Below are 21,956 nucleotides of genomic sequence, written 5' to 3'. Positions count from 1 at the left end.
TCCAATATTTCGTCCCAAGTCCAGGAGTCCTTGTTGCCCTGTCGAGCTTTCCCTTGCCGCTTGGTCCTAATTTGGTGGGTGATTCTGTAAGGGCTGTCTCTCTCCTCATCCTCGGACGAGGAGAGGAGAGGAGGATCATCAGACCAAAATGCAGCAGTAGGGAAATAGGCCATCTCTTTATTTGAAAAAAAACTATGATGGCAACACGAAAAAACAAAACACTTTCAAAAATACAAAACAAGAAAACGACGTTGACGAAACCTGAACATAAACTTACATAACTAAACGTAAACTCACGGACAGGAAACAGACGACATCAAAATAAACGAACAGCCAAACAGTCCCGTATGGTACATACATTCGACGACACAGGAGACAATCACCCACAAACAAACAGTGAGAACACCCTACCTAAATATGACTCTTAATTAGAGGAGAACGCAAAACACCTGCCTCTAATTAAGAGCCATACCAGGCAACCAAAACCAACATAGAAACAGATAACATAGACTGCCCACCCAAAACACATGCCCTGACCATAAACACATACAAAAACAACATAAAACAGGTCAGGACCGTTACAATGTCACCTTTTTTTAACGGTATTTTCATACATATCTGTTTTATCAAGAATATATAAAAGCTATTTATGTATTCTGGACTTCCCATCTTGCTTGCAAACATTTGTTGAGTCAACATTGTACTAATGTTACTTCACATCAACATGATCATGCTGCATCCACCATTAAAACCACTTTTCTGTCAATTTGACCCAGGTGTTTTAACACATCCCTCATTTATTAAGTAGCTCAGACATTGGTATGCCTATTAATAACATTTTCTTTATCGACAGGAGCGGAAGAAATCAGCCTTGATAAGGTCACCAAACATTGCATTAATGATGAGCACAATAAAAGAAAGAGGGCATTTCTAACATGCCACGATGGCATAGATTTGCAGGATAACTTATTTGGGGTGCAAAAATGAATGTGGCACTGACTCGCCCATGTGCGTAAGGCACATGCAGTTACAAGGTTGGCTTGAATAAGCGGCAGGTGTTGGATCAAGGTCCACCTTTTTTTGTATATTTGAAAGGGGTAGGAAGTAAAAAGAAAAGTATATTTTTACCTCTAAAAACCCAGTCTGAAACCTCGTTATGTAACCTGTAAAAAACTAGTAGCAGGTTTAGCTGAACGGAGCTGTATTTTTGCAGGTAAATTCCTTAACACCTCCATTGCAAACAGCTCCCATGGTTTAACCCCCCCATCAAGGAGAGTGACAGATTGCTATAATTCTCATCAGCTTGCGCTGTAACAATCTATTCTTACAAGAGTAGAAAATCTTAAGTCTCCACTCTGCAACATGACTCAGAAACACTGATGGCTAGGGAAAATCCAACACAACAAAATCCAACACAACACATCCCTGAGTACCACTCTTCATATTTTCAAGCATGGTGGTGGCTGCATCATGTCATTGTCATTGGCAAGGACTAGGGAGATTTTTTGTTGTTGACAAAATGGAATACAGCTAAGCACATGCAAAATCCTAGAGGAAAACCTGGTTCAGTCTGCTTTCCAACAGACACTGGGGGGACTAATTCCCCATTCAGCATAACAAAAACCTAAAACACAAGGCCAAATCTACCACTAAACATTACATGTTCCTGAGTGAACAACTGTCACACCCTGATCTGTTTCACCTGTCTTTGTGAATGTCTCCACCCCCCTCCAGGTGTCGCCCATCTTCCCCATTATCTCGACAACAGCCGAGTCACTTCCGAGCTGAACATCCCCACTCAGCCCCTCTCCATTCCCATGGATGTTAGAGCGCTGGGCGGGCGCTCTATAGGGTGGGTCACTCATAATGCCACTCCCCTCAACCTATGGGTGTCAAGGAATCACAGCGAGACTATTCCATTTCTGCTCATCAAGTCTCCTCAGATTCCCGTGGTTTTGGGATTCTCCTGGCTCCAGCGACACAATCCCCTCATCAACTGGTTTACGTCATTTACCTCTCCGCCATCCCCGCAGAGTACCAGGACCTCCGGGAGATGTTCAGCAAGGCCCGGGCCACTTTGCTTGCGCTGCACCAACCCTATGACTGCGGGATTGACCTTCTCCCTAGAACCACGCTGCCCCGGGGACATCTGTACTCTGTCGGGACCAAGGCTATGGAGACCTACATTGGGGACTCCCTGACTGCAGGATTTATTCGCCTGTGCAGGGTTCTTCTTCTTGGAGAAAAAGGACAAGACCGTGCACTGACTACCAGGGACTCAATGACGTTACTGTTAAGATCCGTTACCCGCTACCACTCATTTCCTCAGCCTTCGAGCCGCTCCATGGGGCCACTGTGTTTTCCAAGCTGGATCTACAGAACACCTACCACCTGGTGCGGATACGAGAGGGGGATGAGTGGAAGGCCGCCTACAACATGGCCAGCGGCCACTATGAGTATATGGTCATTCCTTTTGGCCTCACCAACGCCCCTGCTGTGTTCCAGGCTCTGGTAAATGATGTTCTCCGTGACATGTTGAACCTGTTCGTCTTCGTCTACATTGATAATATCCTCGTCTTCTCCCGCTCCCCCCAAGAACACGTGCTCCACTTCCGGCAGGTTCTTCAACGCCTTCTGGAGAATCAGCTGTTTGTGAAGGTGTAGAAGTGCAAGTTCCATCGCTTCACCATCCCCTTTCTGGATTACATCATCTCAGCTGGGAGTGTCCAGATGGATCCCGAGAAGGTGAGAGCGGTGGTGGATTGACCTCAGCCTACGTCCAGGGTGCAGCCGCAACGTTTCCTGGGGTTTGCCTTTTATCGCCGCTTTATCCGGGGTTACAGCACTCTGGCTTCCCCCGTCTGCACTCACCTCTACCAAGGTTCCGTTCACGTGGTCTTCTGCCACTGACCAGGCATTCCTGGACATCAAACACCGCTTCACCACTGCTCCTATCTTGGTTCATCCCGACCCTTCCCGCCAGTTCGTGGTGGAGGCTGATGCTTCGAATGTCGGAGTGGGGGCTTCCCAGTCATCTGGTGATTCTCAGTAACTATACTGTTCTCTTTGAAGTAGAAAGAATAATCAATATAAGTTTAAATATTAGACATGTGTAAGCAGAATGAAGGCTGAAGCCCATGTGAGTGTACAAAGCTGGATCAACATTGAATTGACCATTGGACATGTAAAAAACAGAACGTAAGCAGAATCTGTGTGTATGGTCGTGGTCCCGTTTGGCTCAGTTGGTAGAGCATGGCGCTTGCAACGCCAGGGTTGTGGGTTCAATTCCCATGGGGGGACCAGGGTTCAATTCCCACGGGGGGACCAGGATGAATATGTATGAACTTTCCAATTTGTAAGTCGCTCTGGATAAGAGCGTCTGCTAAATGACTTAAATGTAAATGTAATGTAAATGTATTAGGCGAGGTAAACCAACAAGACAAGTCTGTTTGGGCCATGTCTGATCTTGTGTGAAGGCTACTGACACGCACATGGGTAAATCATACATAGACAACATTGGCCTGAACTTGTGAAGACCTTTGGACAGGAACATTAGCTAATCAGTGATAGACAACAGTAGGAGTATGCATGTCACGCCATCAATAGAATCTATGCCCCAATGTCTGAGCCAATAAGAGAATGGAAACTATGTAAGACAACAAGATTCGTAAAGTGGAGTGATGATGTTATGTAAGGATAAGACTGTATAAAAGCCAAGTACTAAGAATGAAGAGTTGGTTCTTTCATGGAATTGCACGGCTTTGTTACTCTCTGTAATAAAGTCTATTTTAATTCACAAGCTCCGGTATCTGCGAAGTATTTGATTCAATATTTTCCACAACATAAATGGCGAGCTTGCCAGGAGTGGCTACGGGGACCAGTGGACAATGACGCTTTTGTAGCTGACAACGGTCCTTCCGGGCAGTCTCACAAACGGATGGCCACCCAACTATTACAGGTAAGCTTGTTCTTACTATAGTTGAATGTTTGTGTGATTTGCTTCGGGAGTCCTGTCTCGGTGATAGGAGTATCACGTCGGTCTCTCCAAATTTCTAAACGAACCAAGTGATACTGGGAGCTTTTGAATTCAATAACTGCATGCATGCAAGTATTTCATTCAATATTTTCCACAACAACGCTGTCCGCTCCACGGACCTGGAGTGGGCCCATTCCTCCAGGCTTGCCTGCCAACTGGGCTCCAGTCGGACTCTGGCCTTCGTGCGACAACGCTTTTGGTCCCTACCATGGTTCCGGATGTCGCCGCGTTTGTCGCCGCTTGCACGGTCTGTGCTCAGAACAGGACTCCTCGGCAAGCTCCGGCTGGTCTTATTTAACGACTGCCTGTCCCTGGATTTCTTCATGGGTCTCCCCCCATCTGAGGGCAACACTGCCATCCTGACTGTGGTCGACTGGTTTTCCAAAGCCGCCCACTTCATTCTTCTCCCCAAACTACCCTTGGCCAAGAAGACAGCCCAGCTCATGGTGCAGGACGTCTTCCGGATCCCTGGACTGCCCACGTGGACATGGTCTCTGACCGGGGTCCTCAGTTCTGGAAGGCGTTCTGCACCCTCATTGGGTCATCGGCCAGCCTGTCCTCTGGGTTCCACCCCCAGTCCAACACCCAGTCGGAGTGAGCCAACCAGGACCTCGAGACTACTCTGTGCTGCCTGGTCACCTCCAACCCCACCACCTGGAGCCAGCAGCTTGTCTGGGTGGAATACGCCCGCAACACCCTTCTCTGCTCTGCCACGGGCCTATCGCCATTGGAGTGTTCCCTGGGGTATCAGCCCCGGCTCTTCCCCGAGTAGGAAGAAGAGGTCGGCATACCTTCTGCCCAGATGTTTGTCCGCCACTGTCATCGTACCTGGAAGAAAGCCCTGTCAGCCCTCCTCAAGACCACCTGCAGGTATCGATGACAAGCGGATCGCCATTGGACCCCGGCTCCCTGGTATCATCTCGGGCAGAAGGTATGGCTATCCAACCGGGATCTGCCCCTCCGGGTGGAATCATGCAAACTCTCACGCCGGTTTATCGGCCCGTTTCCCATCTCCAAAATTATTAGCCCCTCTGCTGTTCGTCTTCTGTTGCCCTGTACCGTTTCCATACAGCCCACCTTTCATGTGTCCAGAGTTAAACCCATGGCTCACAGCCCTTTGTCTCATGTCCCCACCAGGGACATCCTGGACCCAGGCCTCATCTTGGATTTCCAACGCCGACACCCCGGTCAACCAGGTATGCAACCAGGTATGCGCCCTAGTGGGGTACTGTCACACCCTGATCGGTTTCACCTGTCTTTGTGATTGTCTCCACCCCCCTCCAGGTGTTGCCCATCCTCCCCATTATCCCCTGTGTATTTATACCTGTGTTCTCTGTTTGTCTGTTGCCAGTTTGTTTTGTTTCTACAAGCCTACCTGCATTTTTCCCTCTGTTCCTGTCTCTCGATTGTTCCTGTTTTCTAGTTTTCCCGGTGACCTTTTCTGCCTGCCCTGACCCTGCCTGCCTGCCGTCCTGTACCTTTGCCCCCCATCTGGATTACTGACCTCTGCTGACCCTGAGCCTGTCTGACTTCCTGTACCTTTGCCCAACCTATCTGAATTACTGACCCCTGCCTGCCCTTGACCTGTCTTTTGCCTGCCCCTGTTGGATTAATAAACTGTTGTTACTTCGATGTTGTCTGCATCTGGGTCTCACCTGAAACGTGATAACAACCAACTTGACAGAGCTTGAAGAATTTAAAAAGAAATAATGGGCAAATATTGGACAGTTCAGGTGTCCAAGGCTCTTAGAGACTTACCCAAAAAGACTCGGCTATAATTGCTGCAAAAAGGTGTTTCTAACATGTATTGACTCAAGAGGGTGAACAATTATCTAATCAAGATATATTAGGGTTTTATTTTTTATTAATTTGTAATAAATGTTTAACATGTTCTACCCCTTTGACATTACATAGTATTTCGTGTAGACCAAAAATGACAATTATATACATTTGAATCCCACTTTGTAACACAATTTTTTTCTAAAGTTTGTAACACAACTTTTTGAAAAAGTTCAAGGGGTGTGAATACTTTCTGAAGGCACTGTAGGTCAGTAAGTCAGTAAGGTCAGACAAAGCCAACAGTTGCCAGTTTACTAGCTTCTGCTGAGGAGAGGGTGAGGGGTCGCAACCTCTAATATGAACAATTGCTATACATTTTAACTTTTGATACCACTATGAACATTGATGACTGGGCGGTGATGTAAATGCACATTCAAGAGTGAGGTAATTGATATTACAGAACAATGGTTTAGAATCTGAGGGGTTGGCTCAAACAATTTGTCTGGGATTCATTCTAGTGCTGTGAAAGTGTCTTGCCCGCTGCGCACTGAACTTCCTCCAATGCACCTTTGAAATTTCCCTGATGGCACACAGGCTCTGCATCATTTCACATGGGTACATTTCTGTTTTCAAATGTCAAGAATCTAGGCTTACTGTACAGCAGCATCTCGTACGCACTGCCAATCTAGACTTAAAACCTGTTTGGGATAGGGGGCAGTATTTTCACGTCTAGATGGAAAGCGTACCCAAAGTAAACTGCATGCTACTCAGGCCCAGAAACTAGGATATGCATATAGATAGATAGATTTGGATAGAAAACACTCTAAAGTTTCTAAAACTGTTAAAATAATGTCTGTGAGTATAACAGAACTTATTTGGCAGGTGAAACCCCGAGAACAAACCATCCAGGAATATTTTTTGGGGAGTTCACTGTGTTTTCAATTAGATTTCTATGGGAACCTAGATCTCTGTGGCACTTAGTTGCAGTTCCTATTGCTTCCACTAGATGTCAACAGTCTTTAGAAATTGGTTGATATTTTTCTTTGGAGCAATTAAGATGTACGGCTATTCAGAACGAGGGTCCAGCCTAGTGCACTCTAATGTTTTGGTGCATGCGACCTGGAACATGGTTCACTTTGTTTTCGTCATGTATTGAATGCAGTTTATCCGTCTTAAATTTTATCCATTATTTACGTTTTAAAATACCTAAAGTTGGATTAGGAAAGTTGTTTGAAATGTTTGGAACAAGTTTACAGGTAACTTATTAGATATTTTGTAGTCATGTTGAGCGAGTTGGCACCGGTGTTTTTCTGAATCAAACGCGCCAAATAAATGGACATTTTGGAGATACAATGACGGAATTAATCGAACAAAAGGACCATTTGTGATGTTTAAAGGACATATTGGAGTGCCAACAGAAGAAGCTCTTCAAAGGTAAGGCATGAATTATATCGTCATTTCTGAGTTTTGTGTCGCGCCTGGCGGGTTGAAATCTGATTTTCATATGTTGGTATGCTGGGCGCTGTCCTCAGATAATCGCATGGTTTGCTTTCACCGTAAAGCCTTTTTGAAATCTGACACGGTGGCTAGATTAACAAGAAGTTAAGCTTTAATTTGGTGTATTGCACTTGTGAATGTATGAAAGTTAAATATTTCTAATCATTTCTTTTTAAATCAAAAATCAAATCAAACTTTGTCACATGCACCAAATACAACAAGTGTAGACCTTACCATGTAAGTAAGCATTTCATGACAAATAAAGTTTGATTGGATTTTTTTTTTGATTTATAAACAACTTTGTAATTATTATTATTTTTTAAACAAAGAAGTACATGTAGCCTACATACAGTATTAATCATATTAAATCAACATTTAATTTAGTTGATTTCCCGTTGAATTCATGTTCGACTCAATCAAATGTAAATCTTCTGTTTCAATTAAGTTGAAAGTTTCACGTTTTAATGTAATTTGCACAAGTACAGTGAAATGCCTTTCTTGCGAACTCCAAACCCAACAATGCAGTAATCAATATCAATGTAGCACTAAAACTAACACAAGGTAGAACAAAAACACACACAAGAAATAAAAACAAGAAGAACACAAGAAAGTAAGACGCTATATACAAGGTCAGTTCCAATACCATATTTACAATGTGCAGGGATACTGGGGTGATAGAGGTAGATATGTTTAGTGGTAAGCGGACTAGGCATCAGGAAGTATGATAAACAGAGTAGCAGTCGTGTAAATGAAGATTGTATGTGTGCGTGTGTGTAGTCAGTATAAATGTGTGCATGTTATGTGTGTGTTGGAGTATCAGTGTGCGTGAGTGTGTCGAGTCCTGTGAGTGTGTATAGACCGTTTGGCTGGTGGTACCTGCTGTTGTTCCGCCTCTCTATATACACTGACATGTCACTCTGAGCGAGAGCCTCAGCCAAGTTATTGCATTGGAGACGGAAAGTGACTTAAATGTTACCCAGCTAGGCTCAGTGCATCTGTGGGGAGAGAGATAGTAGAGAGGTCAAGCCAGTTGGACTGCATGGGAGATCATAAAGCCAAAGGCGGTGGTTAATCCACAAGAGTTTTTCTAAGCAGGCCAAACAAACAAACCAACCAGCTAGGCTAGGCTACTACGCTGTGCCTTTGAGGGGAAAGGGTAGCCTGGTCCCAGATCTGTTTGTGCTGTTTTGCCAACTATGGTCAGAGGTAGTCAAAGAGAATGAATAGGCAAAATGTGGTTTAGGGGGTATGACTTTGAAATTCCACAGTAAATTCAAGTAATTTTACTAATGAATATGCCTTAGATATACTTTAACGAGATTTGGATTAATGGCTTACCTTATCCACACCTTACCTCATTATTCCAATATAGCTTTTGTTTAGGATCCACTGCTGGATTCCTGCCAGCCTGCCACTGTGAAATGAACGCTATTGTACCAATTATAAAATAGATAACAAACAACCTTTGAATATAGCCTAGCGGTTAAGAGTGTTGGGCTAGTAACCGAAAGACCGCTGGTTTGAATCCCCGAGCCAACAAGGGAAGAAAAATGTTGCTTAAAAGTTGGGTGAAAAAAATAAGAAGTTGCCTTACGTTGACAACTTTTTGCAAATCCAATCAGTTTCCCACATTGTTTCAACGTCATCAGATTAAATGTTTTGGTTGAAATTACATGTTAACAGCGTTCATGCAAACAGTTTTTGCCCAGTGGGAGGTGCTTTATAGGCTTCCCTTATTATGGACTGACCCACTGGAAAATATACAGGGTCGGATTCATTAGGCACGAAACGGAAAAAAACTGTTTGAAACTGGGATGTACTATATGAGCTCATTTTGCTACAGTGTGCTCGTTTTACTACAGTGTGCCCGAATGAATATGACCCAGGTTTGCTTTATCTTTTCTTTAGCTCAGTGTAGCCTAGCCTGATGCATTAGCCTGGCAGCGCCACAATCCCATTAGGGAGCTTGATATACCAGTCTTCCATCTACAAATCTAGCTTGGCCGAGAGCTTCTTAGCTTCACCCGGGGAGACATCTAGTCCAGGAAAAACAACATTGAGACTGTTTAAGGAATAAGGACAGACATGGAGCTCAATCTGGCCATGGCCCAGTAAGTGCATCTCAGTTCAAGGTGTAAAGGCCTACGTTACAGCTTTGACGTGGATTACGACATCTTGTGCAATTTACAGTCAAATCAATGTCAGAATGTTTGTATAGCATATGAGGTCCCTAGCTTGGGTATCTAGCCTACCTGACTGTTTCAGCATTCAGTCACATTATCTGTGTTATTCTCTTTGCCAACTAATCTGGAATCAGTGTCACAACAGTTGGAATCAGAATCTCAACAGCTGAAATCAGTATCTCAACAGCTGAAATCAGTATCTCAACAGTTGGAATCAGAATCTCAACAGTTGGAGTCAGAATCTCAACATTTGGAATCAGAATCTCAAGAGCTGGAATAAGAATCTCAACAGTTGGAATCAGTATCTCAACAGCTGAAATCAGAATCTCAACAGCTGGAATAAGAATCTCAACAGTTGGAATCAGTATCTCAACAGTTGGAATCAGAATCTCAACAGCTGAAATCAGAATCTCAACAGCTGGAATAAGAATCTCAACAGTTGGAATCAGTATCTCAACAGTTGGAATAAGAATCTCAACAGTTGGAATCAGAATCTCAACAGCTGGAAACAGAATCTCAACAGGTGGAATCAGAATCTCAACAGTCGGAGTCAGAATCTCAACATTTGGAATCAGAATCTCAACAGTTGGAATCAGAATCTCAACAGTTGGAATCAGAATCTCAACAGTTGGAATCAGAATCTCAAGAGCTGGAATAAGAATCTCAACAGTTGGAATCAGTATCTCAACAGCTGAAATCAGAATCTCAACAGCTGGAATAAGAATCTCAACAGTTGGAATCAGTATCTCAACAGTTGGAATCAGAATCTCAACAGCTGAAATCAGAATCTCAACAGCTGGAATAAGAATCTCAACAGTTGGAATCAGTATCTCAACAGTTGGAATAAGAATCTCAACAGTTGGAATCAGAATCTCAACAGCTGGAAACAGAATCTCAACATTTGGAATCAGAATCTCAACAGTTGGAATCAGAATCTCAACAGTTGGAATCAGAATCTCAACATTTGGAATCAGAATCTCAACAGCTGGAAACAGAATCTCAACAGTTGGAATCAGAATCTCAACAGTTGGAATCAGAATCTCAACATTTGAAATCAGAATCTCAACAGCTGGAAACAGAATCTCAACATTTGGAATCAGAATCTCAACAGTTGGAATCAGAATCTCAACAGTTGGAAACAGAATCTCAACAGCTGGAATCAGAATCTCAACAGTTGGAATCAGAATCTCAACAGTTGGAATCAGAATCTCAACAGCTGAAATCAGAATCTCAACAGTTGGAATCAGAATCTCAACAGTTGGAATCAGAATCTCAACAGTTGGAATAAGAATCTCAACAGTTGGAATCAGAATCTCAACATTTGGAATCAGAATCTCAACAGTTGGAATCAGAATCTCAACAGTTGGAATCAGAATCTCAACATTTGAAATCAGAATCTCAACAGCTGGAAACAGAATCTCAACAGTTGGAATCAGAATCTCAACAGTTGGAATCAGAATCTCAACAGTTGGAATCAGAATCTCAACAGTTGGAATCAGAATCTCAACAGTTGGAATCAGAATCTCAACAGTTGGAATCAGAATCTCAACAGTTGGAATCAGAATCTCAACAGCTGGAAACAGAATCTCAACAGAGGGAATCAGAATCTCAACAGTTGGAGTCAGAATCTCAACATTCGGAATCAGAATCTCAACAGTTGGAATCAGAATCTCAACAGTTGGAATCAGAATCTCAACAGTTGGAATCAGAATCTCAAGAGCTGGAATAAGAATCTCAACAGTTGGAATCAGTATCTCAACAGCTGAAATCAGAATCTCAACAGCTGGAATAAGAATCTCAACAGTTGGAATCAGTATCTCAACAGTTGTAATCAGAATCTCAACAGCTGAAATCAGAATCTCAACAGCTGGAATAAGAATCTCAACAGTTGGAATAAGTATCTCAACAGTTGGAATAAGAATATCAACAGTTGGAATCAGTATCTCAACAGTTGGAATAAGAATCTCAACAGTTGGAATCAGAATCTCAACAGCTGAAATCAGAATCTCAACAGCTGGAATAAGAATCTCAATAGTTGGAATCAGTATCTCAACAGTTGGAATCAGAATCTCAAAGGCTGAAATCAGAATCTCAACAGCTGGAATAAGAATCTCAACAGTTGGAATCAGTATCTCAACAGTTGGAATAAGAATCTCAACAGTTGGAATCAGAATCTCAACATTTGGAATCAGAATCTCAACATTTGGAATCAGAATCTCAACAGTTGGAATCAGAATCTCTACAGTTGGAATCAGAATCTCAACAGCTGAAATCAGAATCTCAACAGCTGAAATCAGAATCTCAACAGCTGGAATAAGAATCTCAATAGTTGGAATCAGTATCTCAACAGTTGGAATCAGAATCTCAACAGCTGAAATCAGAATCTCAACAGCTGGAATAAGAATCTCAACAGTTGGAATCAGTATCTCAACAGTTGGAATAAGAATCTCAACAGTTGGAATCAGAATCTCAACATTTGGAATCAGAATCTCAACAGTTGGAATCAGAATCTCAACAGTTGGAATCAGAATCTCAACATTTGAAATCAGAATCTCAACAGCTGGAAAAGGAATCTCAACAGTTGGAATCAGAATCTCAACAGTTGGAATCAGAATCTCAACAGTTGGAATCAGAATCTCAACAGTTGGAATCAGAATCTCAACAGTTGGAATCAGAATCTCAACAGTTGGAATCAGAATCTCAACAGTTGGAATCAGAATCTCAACAGCTGGAAACAGAATCTCAACAGAGGGAATCAGAATCTCAACAGTTGGAGTCAGAATCTCAACATTCGGAATCAGAATCTCAACAGTTGGAATCAGAATCTCAACAGTTGGAATCAGAATCTCAAAAGTTGGAATCAGAATCTCAAGAGCTGGAATAAGAATCTCAACAGTTGGAATCAGTATCTCAACAGCTGAAATCAGAATCTCAACAGCTGGAATAAGAATCTCAACAGTTGGAATCAGTATCTCAACAGTTGTAATCAGAATCTCAACAGCTGAAATCAGAATCTCAACAGCTGGAATAAGAATCTCAACAGTTGGAATCAGTATCTCAACAGTTGGAATAAGAATCTCAACAGTTGGAATCAGTATCTCAACAGTTGGAATAAGAATCTCAACAGTTGGAATCAGAATCTCAACAGCTGGAAACAGAATCTCAACATTTGGAATCAGAATCTCAACAGTTGGAATCAGAATCTCAACAGCTGGAATAAGAATCTCAACAGTTGGAATCAGTATCTCAACAGTTGTAATCAGAATCTCAACAGCTGAAATCAGAATCTCAACAGCTGGAATAAGAATCTCAACAGTTGGAATCAGTATCTCAACAGTTGGAATAAGAATCTCAACAGTTGGAATCAGTATCTCAACAGTTGGAATAAGAATCTCAACAGTTGGAATCAGAATCTCAACAGCTGGAAACAGAATCTCAACATTTGGAATCAGAATCTCAACAGTTGGAATCAGAATCTCAACAGTTGGAATCAGAATCTCAACAGTTGGAATCAGAATCTCAACAGATGGAAACAGAATCTAAACAGTTGGAATCAGAATCTCAACAGTTGGAATCAGAATCTCAACAGCTGAAATCAGAATCTCAACAGCTGGAATAAGAATCTCAACAGTTGGAATCAGTATCTCAACAGTTGGAATAAGAATCTCAACAGTTGGAATCAGAATCTCAACATTTGGAATCAGAATCTCAACAGTTGGAATCAGAATCTCAACAGTTGGAATCAGAATCTCAACATTTGAAATCAGAATCTCAACAGCTGGAAACAGAATCTCAACAGTTGGAATCAGAATCTCAACAGCTGGAATAAGAATCTCAACAGTTGGAATCAGTATCTCAACAGTTGGAATCAGAATCTCAACAGCTGGAATAAGAATCTCAACAGTTTGAATCAATATCTCAACAGTTGGAATAAGAATCTCAACAGTTGGAATAAGAATCTCAACAGTTGGAATCAGAATCTCAACAGCTGGAAACAGAATCTCAACATTTGGAATCAGAATCTCAACAGTTGGAATCAGAATCTCAACAGTTGGAATCAGAATCTCAACAGTTGGAATCAGAATCTCAACAGCTGGAAACAGAATCTCAACAGTTGGAATCAGAATCTCAACAGTTGGAATCAGAATCTCAACATTTGAAATCAGAATCTCAACATTTGGAAACAGAATCTCAACATTTGGAATCAGAATCTCAACAGTTGGAATCAGAATCTCAACAGTTGGAAACAGAATCTCAACATTTGGAATCAGAATCTCAACAGTTGGAATCAGAATCTCTACAGTTGGAATCAGAATCTCAACAGCTGAAATCAGAATCTCAACAGCTGGAAACAGAATCTCAACAGTTGGAATCAGAATCTCAACACTTGGAATCAGAATCTCAACAGTTGGAATCAGAATCTCAACAGTTGGAATCAGAATCTCAACAGTTGGAATCAGAATCTCAACAGTTGGAATCATAATCTCAACAGTTGGAATCAGTATCTCAACAGTTGGAATCAGAATCTCAACATTTGGAATCAGAATCTCAACAGTTGGAATCAGAATCTCAACAGTTGGAATCAGAATCTCAACATTTGAAATCAGAATCTCAACAGCTGGAAACAGAATCTCAACAGTTGGAATCAGAATCTCAACAGTTGGAATCAGAATCTCAACAGTTGGAATCAGAATCTCAACAGTTGGAATCAGAATCTCAACAGTTGGAATCAGAATCTCAACAGTTGGAATCAGAATCTCAACAGTTGGAATCAGAATCTCAACAGCTGGAAACAGAATCTCAACAGAGGGAATCAGAATCTCAACAGTTGGAGTCAGAATCTCAACATTCGGAATCAGAATCTCAACAGTTGGAATCAGAATCTCAACAGTTGGAATCAGAATCTCAAAAGTTGGAATCAGAATCTCAAGAGCTGGAATAAGAATCTCAACAGTTGGAATCAGTATCTCAACAGCTGAAATCAGAATCTCAACAGCTGGAATAAGAATCTCAACAGTTGGAATCAGTATCTCAACAGTTGTAATCAGAATCTCAACAGCTGAAATCAGAATCTCAACAGCTGGAATAAGAATCTCAACAGTTGGAATCAGTATCTCAACAGTTGGAATAAGAATCTCAACAGTTGGAATCAGTATCTCAACAGTTGGAATAAGAATCTCAACAGTTGGAATCAGAATCTCAACAGCTGGAAACAGAATCTCAACATTTGGAATCAGAATCTCAACAGTTGGAATCAGAATCTCAACAGCTGGAATAAGAATCTCAACAGTTGGAATCAGTATCTCAACAGTTGTAATCAGAATCTCAACAGCTGAAATCAGAATCTCAACAGCTGGAATAAGAATCTCAACAGTTGGAATCAGTATCTCAACAGTTGGAATAAGAATCTCAACAGTTGGAATCAGTATCTCAACAGTTGGAATAAGAATCTCAACAGTTGGAATCAGAATCTCAACAGCTGGAAACAGAATCTCAACATTTGGAATCAGAATCTCAACAGTTGGAATCAGAATCTCAACAGTTGGAATCAGAATCTCAACAGTTGGAATCAGAATCTCAACAGATGGAAACAGAATCTAAACAGTTGGAATCAGAATCTCAACAGTTGGAATCAGAATCTCAACAGCTGAAATCAGAATCTCAACAGCTGGAATAAGAATCTCAACAGTTGGAATCAGTATCTCAACAGTTGGAATAAGAATCTCAACAGTTGGAATCAGAATCTCAACATTTGGAATCAGAATCTCAACAGTTGGAATCAGAATCTCAACAGTTGGAATCAGAATCTCAACATTTGAAATCAGAATCTCAACAGCTGGAAACAGAATCTCAACAGTTGGAATCAGAATCTCAACAGCTGGAATAAGAATCTCAACAGTTGGAATCAGTATCTCAACAGTTGGAATCAGAATCTCAACAGCTGGAATAAGAATCTCAACAGTTTGAATCAATATCTCAACAGTTGGAATAAGAATCTCAACAGTTGGAATAAGAATCTCAACAGTTGGAATCAGAATCTCAACAGCTGGAAACAGAATCTCAACATTTGGAATCAGAATCTCAACAGTTGGAATCAGAATCTCAACAGTTGGAATCAGAATCTCAACAGTTGGAATCAGAATCTCAACAGCTGGAAACAGAATCTCAACAGTTGGAATCAGAATCTCAACAGTTGGAATCAGAATCTCAACATTTGAAATCAGAATCTCAACATTTGGAAACAGAATCTCAACATTTGGAATCAGAATCTCAACAGTTGGAATCAGAATCTCAACAGTTGGAAACAGAATCTCAACATTTGGAATCAGAATCTCAACAGTTGGAATCAGAATCTCTACAGTTGGAATCAGAATCTCAACAGCTGAAATCAGAATCTCAACAGCTGGAAACAGAATCTCAACAGTTGGAATCAGAATCTCAACACTTGGAATCAGAATCTCAACAGTTGGAATCAGAATCTCAACAGTTGGAATCAGAATCTCAACAGTTGGAATCAGAATCTCAACAGTTGGAATCATAATCTCAACAGTTGGAATCAGTATCTCAACAGTTGGAATCATAATCTCAACAGTTGGAATCAGAATCTCAACAGTTGGAATCAGAATCTCAACATTTGGAATCAGAATCTCAACAGTTGGAATCAGAATCTCTACAGTTGGAATCAGAATCTCAACAGCTGAAATCAGAATCTCAACAGCTGAAATCAGAATCTCAACAGCTGGAATAAGAATCTCAATAGTTGGAATCAGTATCTCAACAGTTGGAATCAGAATCTCAACAGCTGAAATCAGAATCTCAACAGCTGGAATAAGAATCTCAACAGTTGGAATCAGTATCTCAACAGTTGGAATAAGAATCTCAACAGTTGGAATCAGAATCTCAACATTTGGAATCAGAATCTCAACAGTTGGAATCAGAATCTCAACAGTTGGAATCAGAATCTCAACATTTGAAATCAGAATCTCAACAGCTGGAAACAGAATCTCAACAGTTGGAATCAGAATCTCAACAGTTGGAATCAGAATCTCAACAGCTGGAATCAGAATTTCAACAGTTGGAATCAGAATCTCAACAGCTGGAATCAGAATCTCAACAGTTGGAATCAGAATCTCAACAGTTGAAATCAGAATCTCAACAGTTGGAATCAGAATCTCAACAGTTGGAATCAGAATCTCAACAGTTGGAATCAGAATCTCAACAGTTGGAATCAGAATCTCAACAGCTGAAATCAGAATCTCAACAGCTGAAATCAGTATCTCAACAGTTGGAATCAGAATCTCAACAGTTGGAATCAGTATATCAACAGTTGGAATCAGAATCTCAACAGTTGGAATCAGTGTCTAAACAGTTGGAATCAGTATCTCAACAGTTGAAATCAGTATCTCAACAGTTGGAATCAGCATCTCAACAGCTGAAATCAGTATCTCAACAGTTGGAATCAGTATCTCAACAGTTGGAATCAGAATCTCAACAGTTGGAATCAGTGTCTAAACAGTTGAAATCAGTGTCTCAACAATCTCAACAGTTGGAATCAGTGTCTAAACAGTTGAAATCAGAATCTCAACATTTGGAATCAGTGTCTAAACAGTTGAAATCAGTGTCTCAACAATCTCAACAGTTGGAATCAGTGTCTAAACAGTTGGAATCAGAATCTCAACAGTTGGAATCAGTGTCTAAACAGTTGAAATCAGTGTCTCAACAATCTCAACAGTTGGAATCAGAATCTCAACAGTTGGAATCAGAATCTCAACAGTTGAAATCAGAATCTCAACAGTTGGAATCAGAATCTCAACAGTTGGAATCAGAATCTCAACAGTTGGAATCAGAATCTCAACAGTTGGAATCAGAATCTCAACAGCTGAAATCAGAATCTCAACAGCTGAAATCAGTATCTCAACAGTTGGAATCAGAATCTCAACAGTTGGAATCAGTATATCAACAGTTGGAATCAGAATCTCAACAGTTGGAATCAGTGTCTAAACAGTTGGAATCAGTATCTCAACAGTTGAAATCAGTATCTCAACAGTTGGAATCAGTATCTCAACAGCTGAAATCAGTATCTCAACAGTTGGAATCAGTATCTCAACAGTTGGAATCAGAATCTCAACAGTTGGAATCAGTGTCTAAACAGTTGAAATCAGTGTCTCAACAATCTCAACAGTTGGAATCAGTGTCTAAACAGTTGAAATCAGAATCTCAACATTTGGAATCAGTGTCTAAACAGTTGAAATCAGTGTCTCAACAATCTCAACAGTTGGAATCAGTGTCTAAACAGTTGGAATCAGAATCTCAACAGTTGGAATCAGTGTCTAAACAGTTGAAATCAGTGTCTCAACAATCTCAACAGTTGGAATCAGAATCTCAACAGTTGGAATCAGTGTCTAAACAGTTGAAATCAGTCTCAACAATCTCAACAGTTGGAATCAGAATCTCAACAGTTGGAATCAGTGTCTAAACAGTTGAAATCAGTTTCTCAACAATCTCAACAGTTGGAATCAGAATCTCAACAGTTGGAATCAGTGTCTCAACAGTTGAAATCAGTGTCTCAACAATCTCAACAGTTGGTATTGGTAATAATCATCCAGCTTTTCTTTGGGCTTGTTGATGAATTGATGAACATTATCTTTGGTCATCAACAAGAACAAATTGATTGGATGGTGGCTCTTAGGGTAAGATGAGAGACACATTCTTATTGCTCCTACAGGAAATGTGTTACATTTCCATTTTATTATACCAGAAAATTGCAATTGGCTCAGAACAGGGCAGCACGGCTGCCCTTGGATGTACACAGAGAGCTAGCATTAATAATATGCATGTCAATCTCTCCTGGCTCAAAGTGGAGGAGAGATTGACTTCATCATTACTTGTATTTATGAGAGGTATTGACATGTTGAATGCACCGAGCTGTCTGTTTGAACTACTGGCGCATAGCTTGGACACCCATCCATACCCCACAAGACATGCCACCAGAGGTCTCTTCACAGTCCCCAATTCCAGAACAGACTATGGGAGGCGCACAGTACTACATAGAGCCATGACTACATGGAACTCTATTCCACATCATGTAACTCATGCAAGCAGTAAAATGATGAAACAGCAGGGACTGTGAAACAACACAAACATAGGCACAGACACATGCATACAAACACACGATAACACACGATAACATACACATGATACACACATGTACACATGGATTTTGTGTTGTAGATATGTGGTAGTAGAGTAGGGGCCTGAGGGGACACACTTAATACTGTTGTGAAATCTGTTGTGAATTTATTGTAATGTTTAAAAAAAATTATAACTGCCTTAATTTTGCCGGACCCCAGGAAGAGTAGCTGCTGCCTTAATGGGGATCCATAATAAATACAAATACAAATTCCAGAAAACAACTTCAAATGTGTGTGTGACCTCCGGATACAAATGACTATCAACATTGTTGTTCTATGGCTGGCCTAGGTTGTATTCGTTAGGGCATACTGTAGTTGACGTAGCAAAGTGTTTTACAACAGAAAATGAAAACAAGCGTTTCTTACTGGACAAGTTCAGGCAGTCCCTCCCTGTTTCAATCTGTTTTGTTCCATTTGGTGCCCAATGAAAATGACCCAGGCTGGTTGTGAAAGGCCTGGCACTCACTCACCTAATTGACTTCTCTGTTAAGTTAAGATGTTCTGTTCTGAGAAGATTTGCGGGCATCAAGCTGGGAACCCCTTTAAGGACAATTGCTTTCGATGTGAAATGCTTACATGGCAGTAATGAATGTTCTCTGGCATAATCCATGGACCATTGGTTATGGACAATGCCTTCATAGTGATTGGTTGATCAGCAGCTCCATGGTTCCACAGTGAAAGACAGTTAATAAACCATAGGATGAGAATCACATACTGAGGGACTTTACCAGACAAATTAGCTTGGTCTGAGGGGCTTTGTGTTTTCTATTGATAAAATGTCTATGCTGTCATGACAGTCTTGACAGCATATAAATAGAATCACTAGAAAGAATGAGGTGGGATGGTACAGCCTCAATAAATAGTATTTTCAGTCTATCATGGGTACTAGATTGAGTTTTATTTGTTTTAATAAATTCCATTTCAGATTAATGAAAGCATTTGGGGAGTTGTATGATCATTTGAATTGAGGAGAGAGTGTCTAGGTTGGCATTACCTTGAATAATGTTCAGGACAAGCTGACATGAGGGTATATGCAGGGACTATAGACTAGGGTACCATATGTTTTTATCAATTCACAACCCTTGGGGCCTGGGGAAACCTGTCTGACATAATTCCTGTTCTAAAGCTGCTCCAAGTTACCTGACTTGAACATTAGTGAAGCTTCTGTGTCCAACCTCTTATCATTTCAAGTGCTTTCATGATCGAGTCCTTCCTAATTACTGACACCAACTTGGGAGCCCCTCCTGTTTGTTAATGACCTCTTTTAATAGGCGTACTGCAGAGACTCAGCACCAAGGAGTTTCAGAACAGAGGACAGCGCTCCCCCGACCACCTGCCCGCCAAAAATGGGACAGACGCACCAGACGGAGCAGAATGACCCGGAGATCGATGTCAAGTCGCTCCAGGACATGTACAAAAAGTTTGTGACGGAGTGCCCGAGCGGTGTTTTATTTATCCACGAGTTCAAGCGTTTTTTTGGCATCGACCCAACTGGGGAAGTCTCTGAGTATGCGGAGAGCATGTTTCGAGCTTTTGACAAGAACGGGGTGAGATAGCCTATTGTATGCTGTATGTTTCTGAGTTTTGCAATTTTCTATATCGGTGCAAATGAACACAGACACCCGTTTTTCTAAGTTTAGGGGAAAAAAATATTGTTTTCAATTTGTTTATGTCTTTTCAGGATAACACCATTGATTTTCTGGAGTTTGTGGCAGCCTTGAATCTGGTCTTCCGGGGGGACTTGGAGCACAAATTACGCTGGTCATTTAAAGTATACGACAAGGACAGCAACGGCTATGTAGATAGGACAGAACTGCGAGCTATTATTGATGTACGAGCTTCTACACCTGCAATGCTTGCTGTTTGGGCTTTTAGGTTGGGTTTCTGTACAGCACTTTGAGATATCAGCTGATGTACGAAGGGCTTGATAAATACATTTGATTTGATTTGATGTAAGCAACCAGTGAAGGTCGCCCGAGGATTCCACAAGGTCACTACGGTGTCTAGTGATTAAATTATCCAAGGGTCTTATGGGGGTGTCTTCTTCAGTGGTGGTAAATAAGCAGAAGAAGACAATCAGCCAGAAGAGGACTGGCCACCCCTCATAGCCTGGTTCCTCTCTAGGTTTCTTCCTAGGTTTTGGCCTTTCTAGGGAGTTTTTCCTAGCCACCGTGCTTCTACACCTGCATTCTAGCTGTTTGGGGTTTTAGGCTGGGTTTCTGTACAGCACTTCGAGATATTATCTGATGTACGAAGGGCTATATAAAATAAAATTGATTGATTGATTGATTGATTGAATCAGTCTATCAGTTAAAACTTTCTGGTCAGATGGCTAACTTTAAACAATTCTGATGAGCCAATTATGTGTGTGTGTATGTGTGTGTGTAGGCTACTTTTGGTATGAGGTGTGGTTTAAATTACAAATCTAAAACAACTTTGATGTGTAAAAACATTAAGTGTGAATGCACACCTGCAAACAGGTTCCATTGATGTAAGTTAGGCCTAACAATTTTTTAAGGTTTTTAGGCCCTCTTACTTTGTGAATGATATTGGCCTAAATCATTTATAACCATAGACTGTATGTATTGGTTACACACTGTTACTTCTTAATTCCCCCCTAGAGTATATATCGATTAAAGAAGACGTCCAAGAGAGAGCAGGAGGGTATGCAGCTGTCGGTGAATGAAGTGTGTGAAAGAATACTGAAGACTGTGGATGTGGACAGGGACGGTGGGTGCATACTCAGAGTCTGAATGTTTACATTATGTGCAGTATTGGGGGCGAATTCAGCAGAGCTCAATGTTGTGGAACAAACAGATAGATATGTTTTGAAATCCCTCGTTTTCTTCTACATGTAGTCATGTCAGCTCTGTTCATGACATGTTTATCTGCAACGTTTCACAACGTTTTCCTACTGAACGTGGCCCTGGTCTGCTTGTCCAGGTGTGCTGTAGGCCTGCACAGAAACTTCCAGTCTGCCTGTCTGCCTTGTTTTCTGAACAACCTTTCTGTTGTGATGGCCCATACAGGTCACATCACCCTGGAGGAGTTCATCAAGGGGGCCCAGGGAGACCCATGGATCATGAACATGCTCCAACTGGACATGAACCCTTATGGCTGGGTGCTGGAACAGAGAAGGAAGAGCGCATACTTTTAAAATGACTGGAAAGACAAAAGCATCTTCATTTAACATTTTTATTTAATCCCCCCCCCTTTATTTTCTTAAACTAAATTAGGTTCCAAATCATAATTGCACATAATAGGAACAAA

General features: G+C 41.3%; 1 protein-coding gene across 1 annotated transcript; it reads left to right on the top strand.

Moving 5' to 3' along the window:
* Nucleotides 1-20,006: 20,006 nt before the first annotated feature.
* On the top strand, nucleotides 20,007-21,950 carry LOC129850298 (guanylyl cyclase-activating protein 2-like). Its single transcript, XM_055916760.1, has 4 exons — nucleotides 20,007-20,233; nucleotides 20,368-20,517; nucleotides 21,308-21,416; nucleotides 21,716-21,950. The coding sequence occupies exons 1-4, from the start codon at nucleotides 20,033-20,035 to the stop codon at nucleotides 21,841-21,843; spliced, it is 588 nt and encodes a 195-aa protein (XP_055772735.1). The 5' UTR covers nucleotides 20,007-20,032; the 3' UTR covers nucleotides 21,844-21,950.
* Nucleotides 21,951-21,956: the final 6 nt, after the last annotated feature.

The sequence above is a fragment of the Salvelinus fontinalis genome, unplaced genomic scaffold (assembly GCF_029448725.1).
Source record: "Salvelinus fontinalis isolate EN_2023a unplaced genomic scaffold, ASM2944872v1 scaffold_1916, whole genome shotgun sequence".
NCBI classification, from domain to species: Eukaryota; Metazoa; Chordata; class Actinopteri; order Salmoniformes; family Salmonidae; genus Salvelinus; species Salvelinus fontinalis.
Note: the sequence above shows the minus strand (reverse complement) of the source record. Positions and strands in the feature narration are given on the sequence as shown.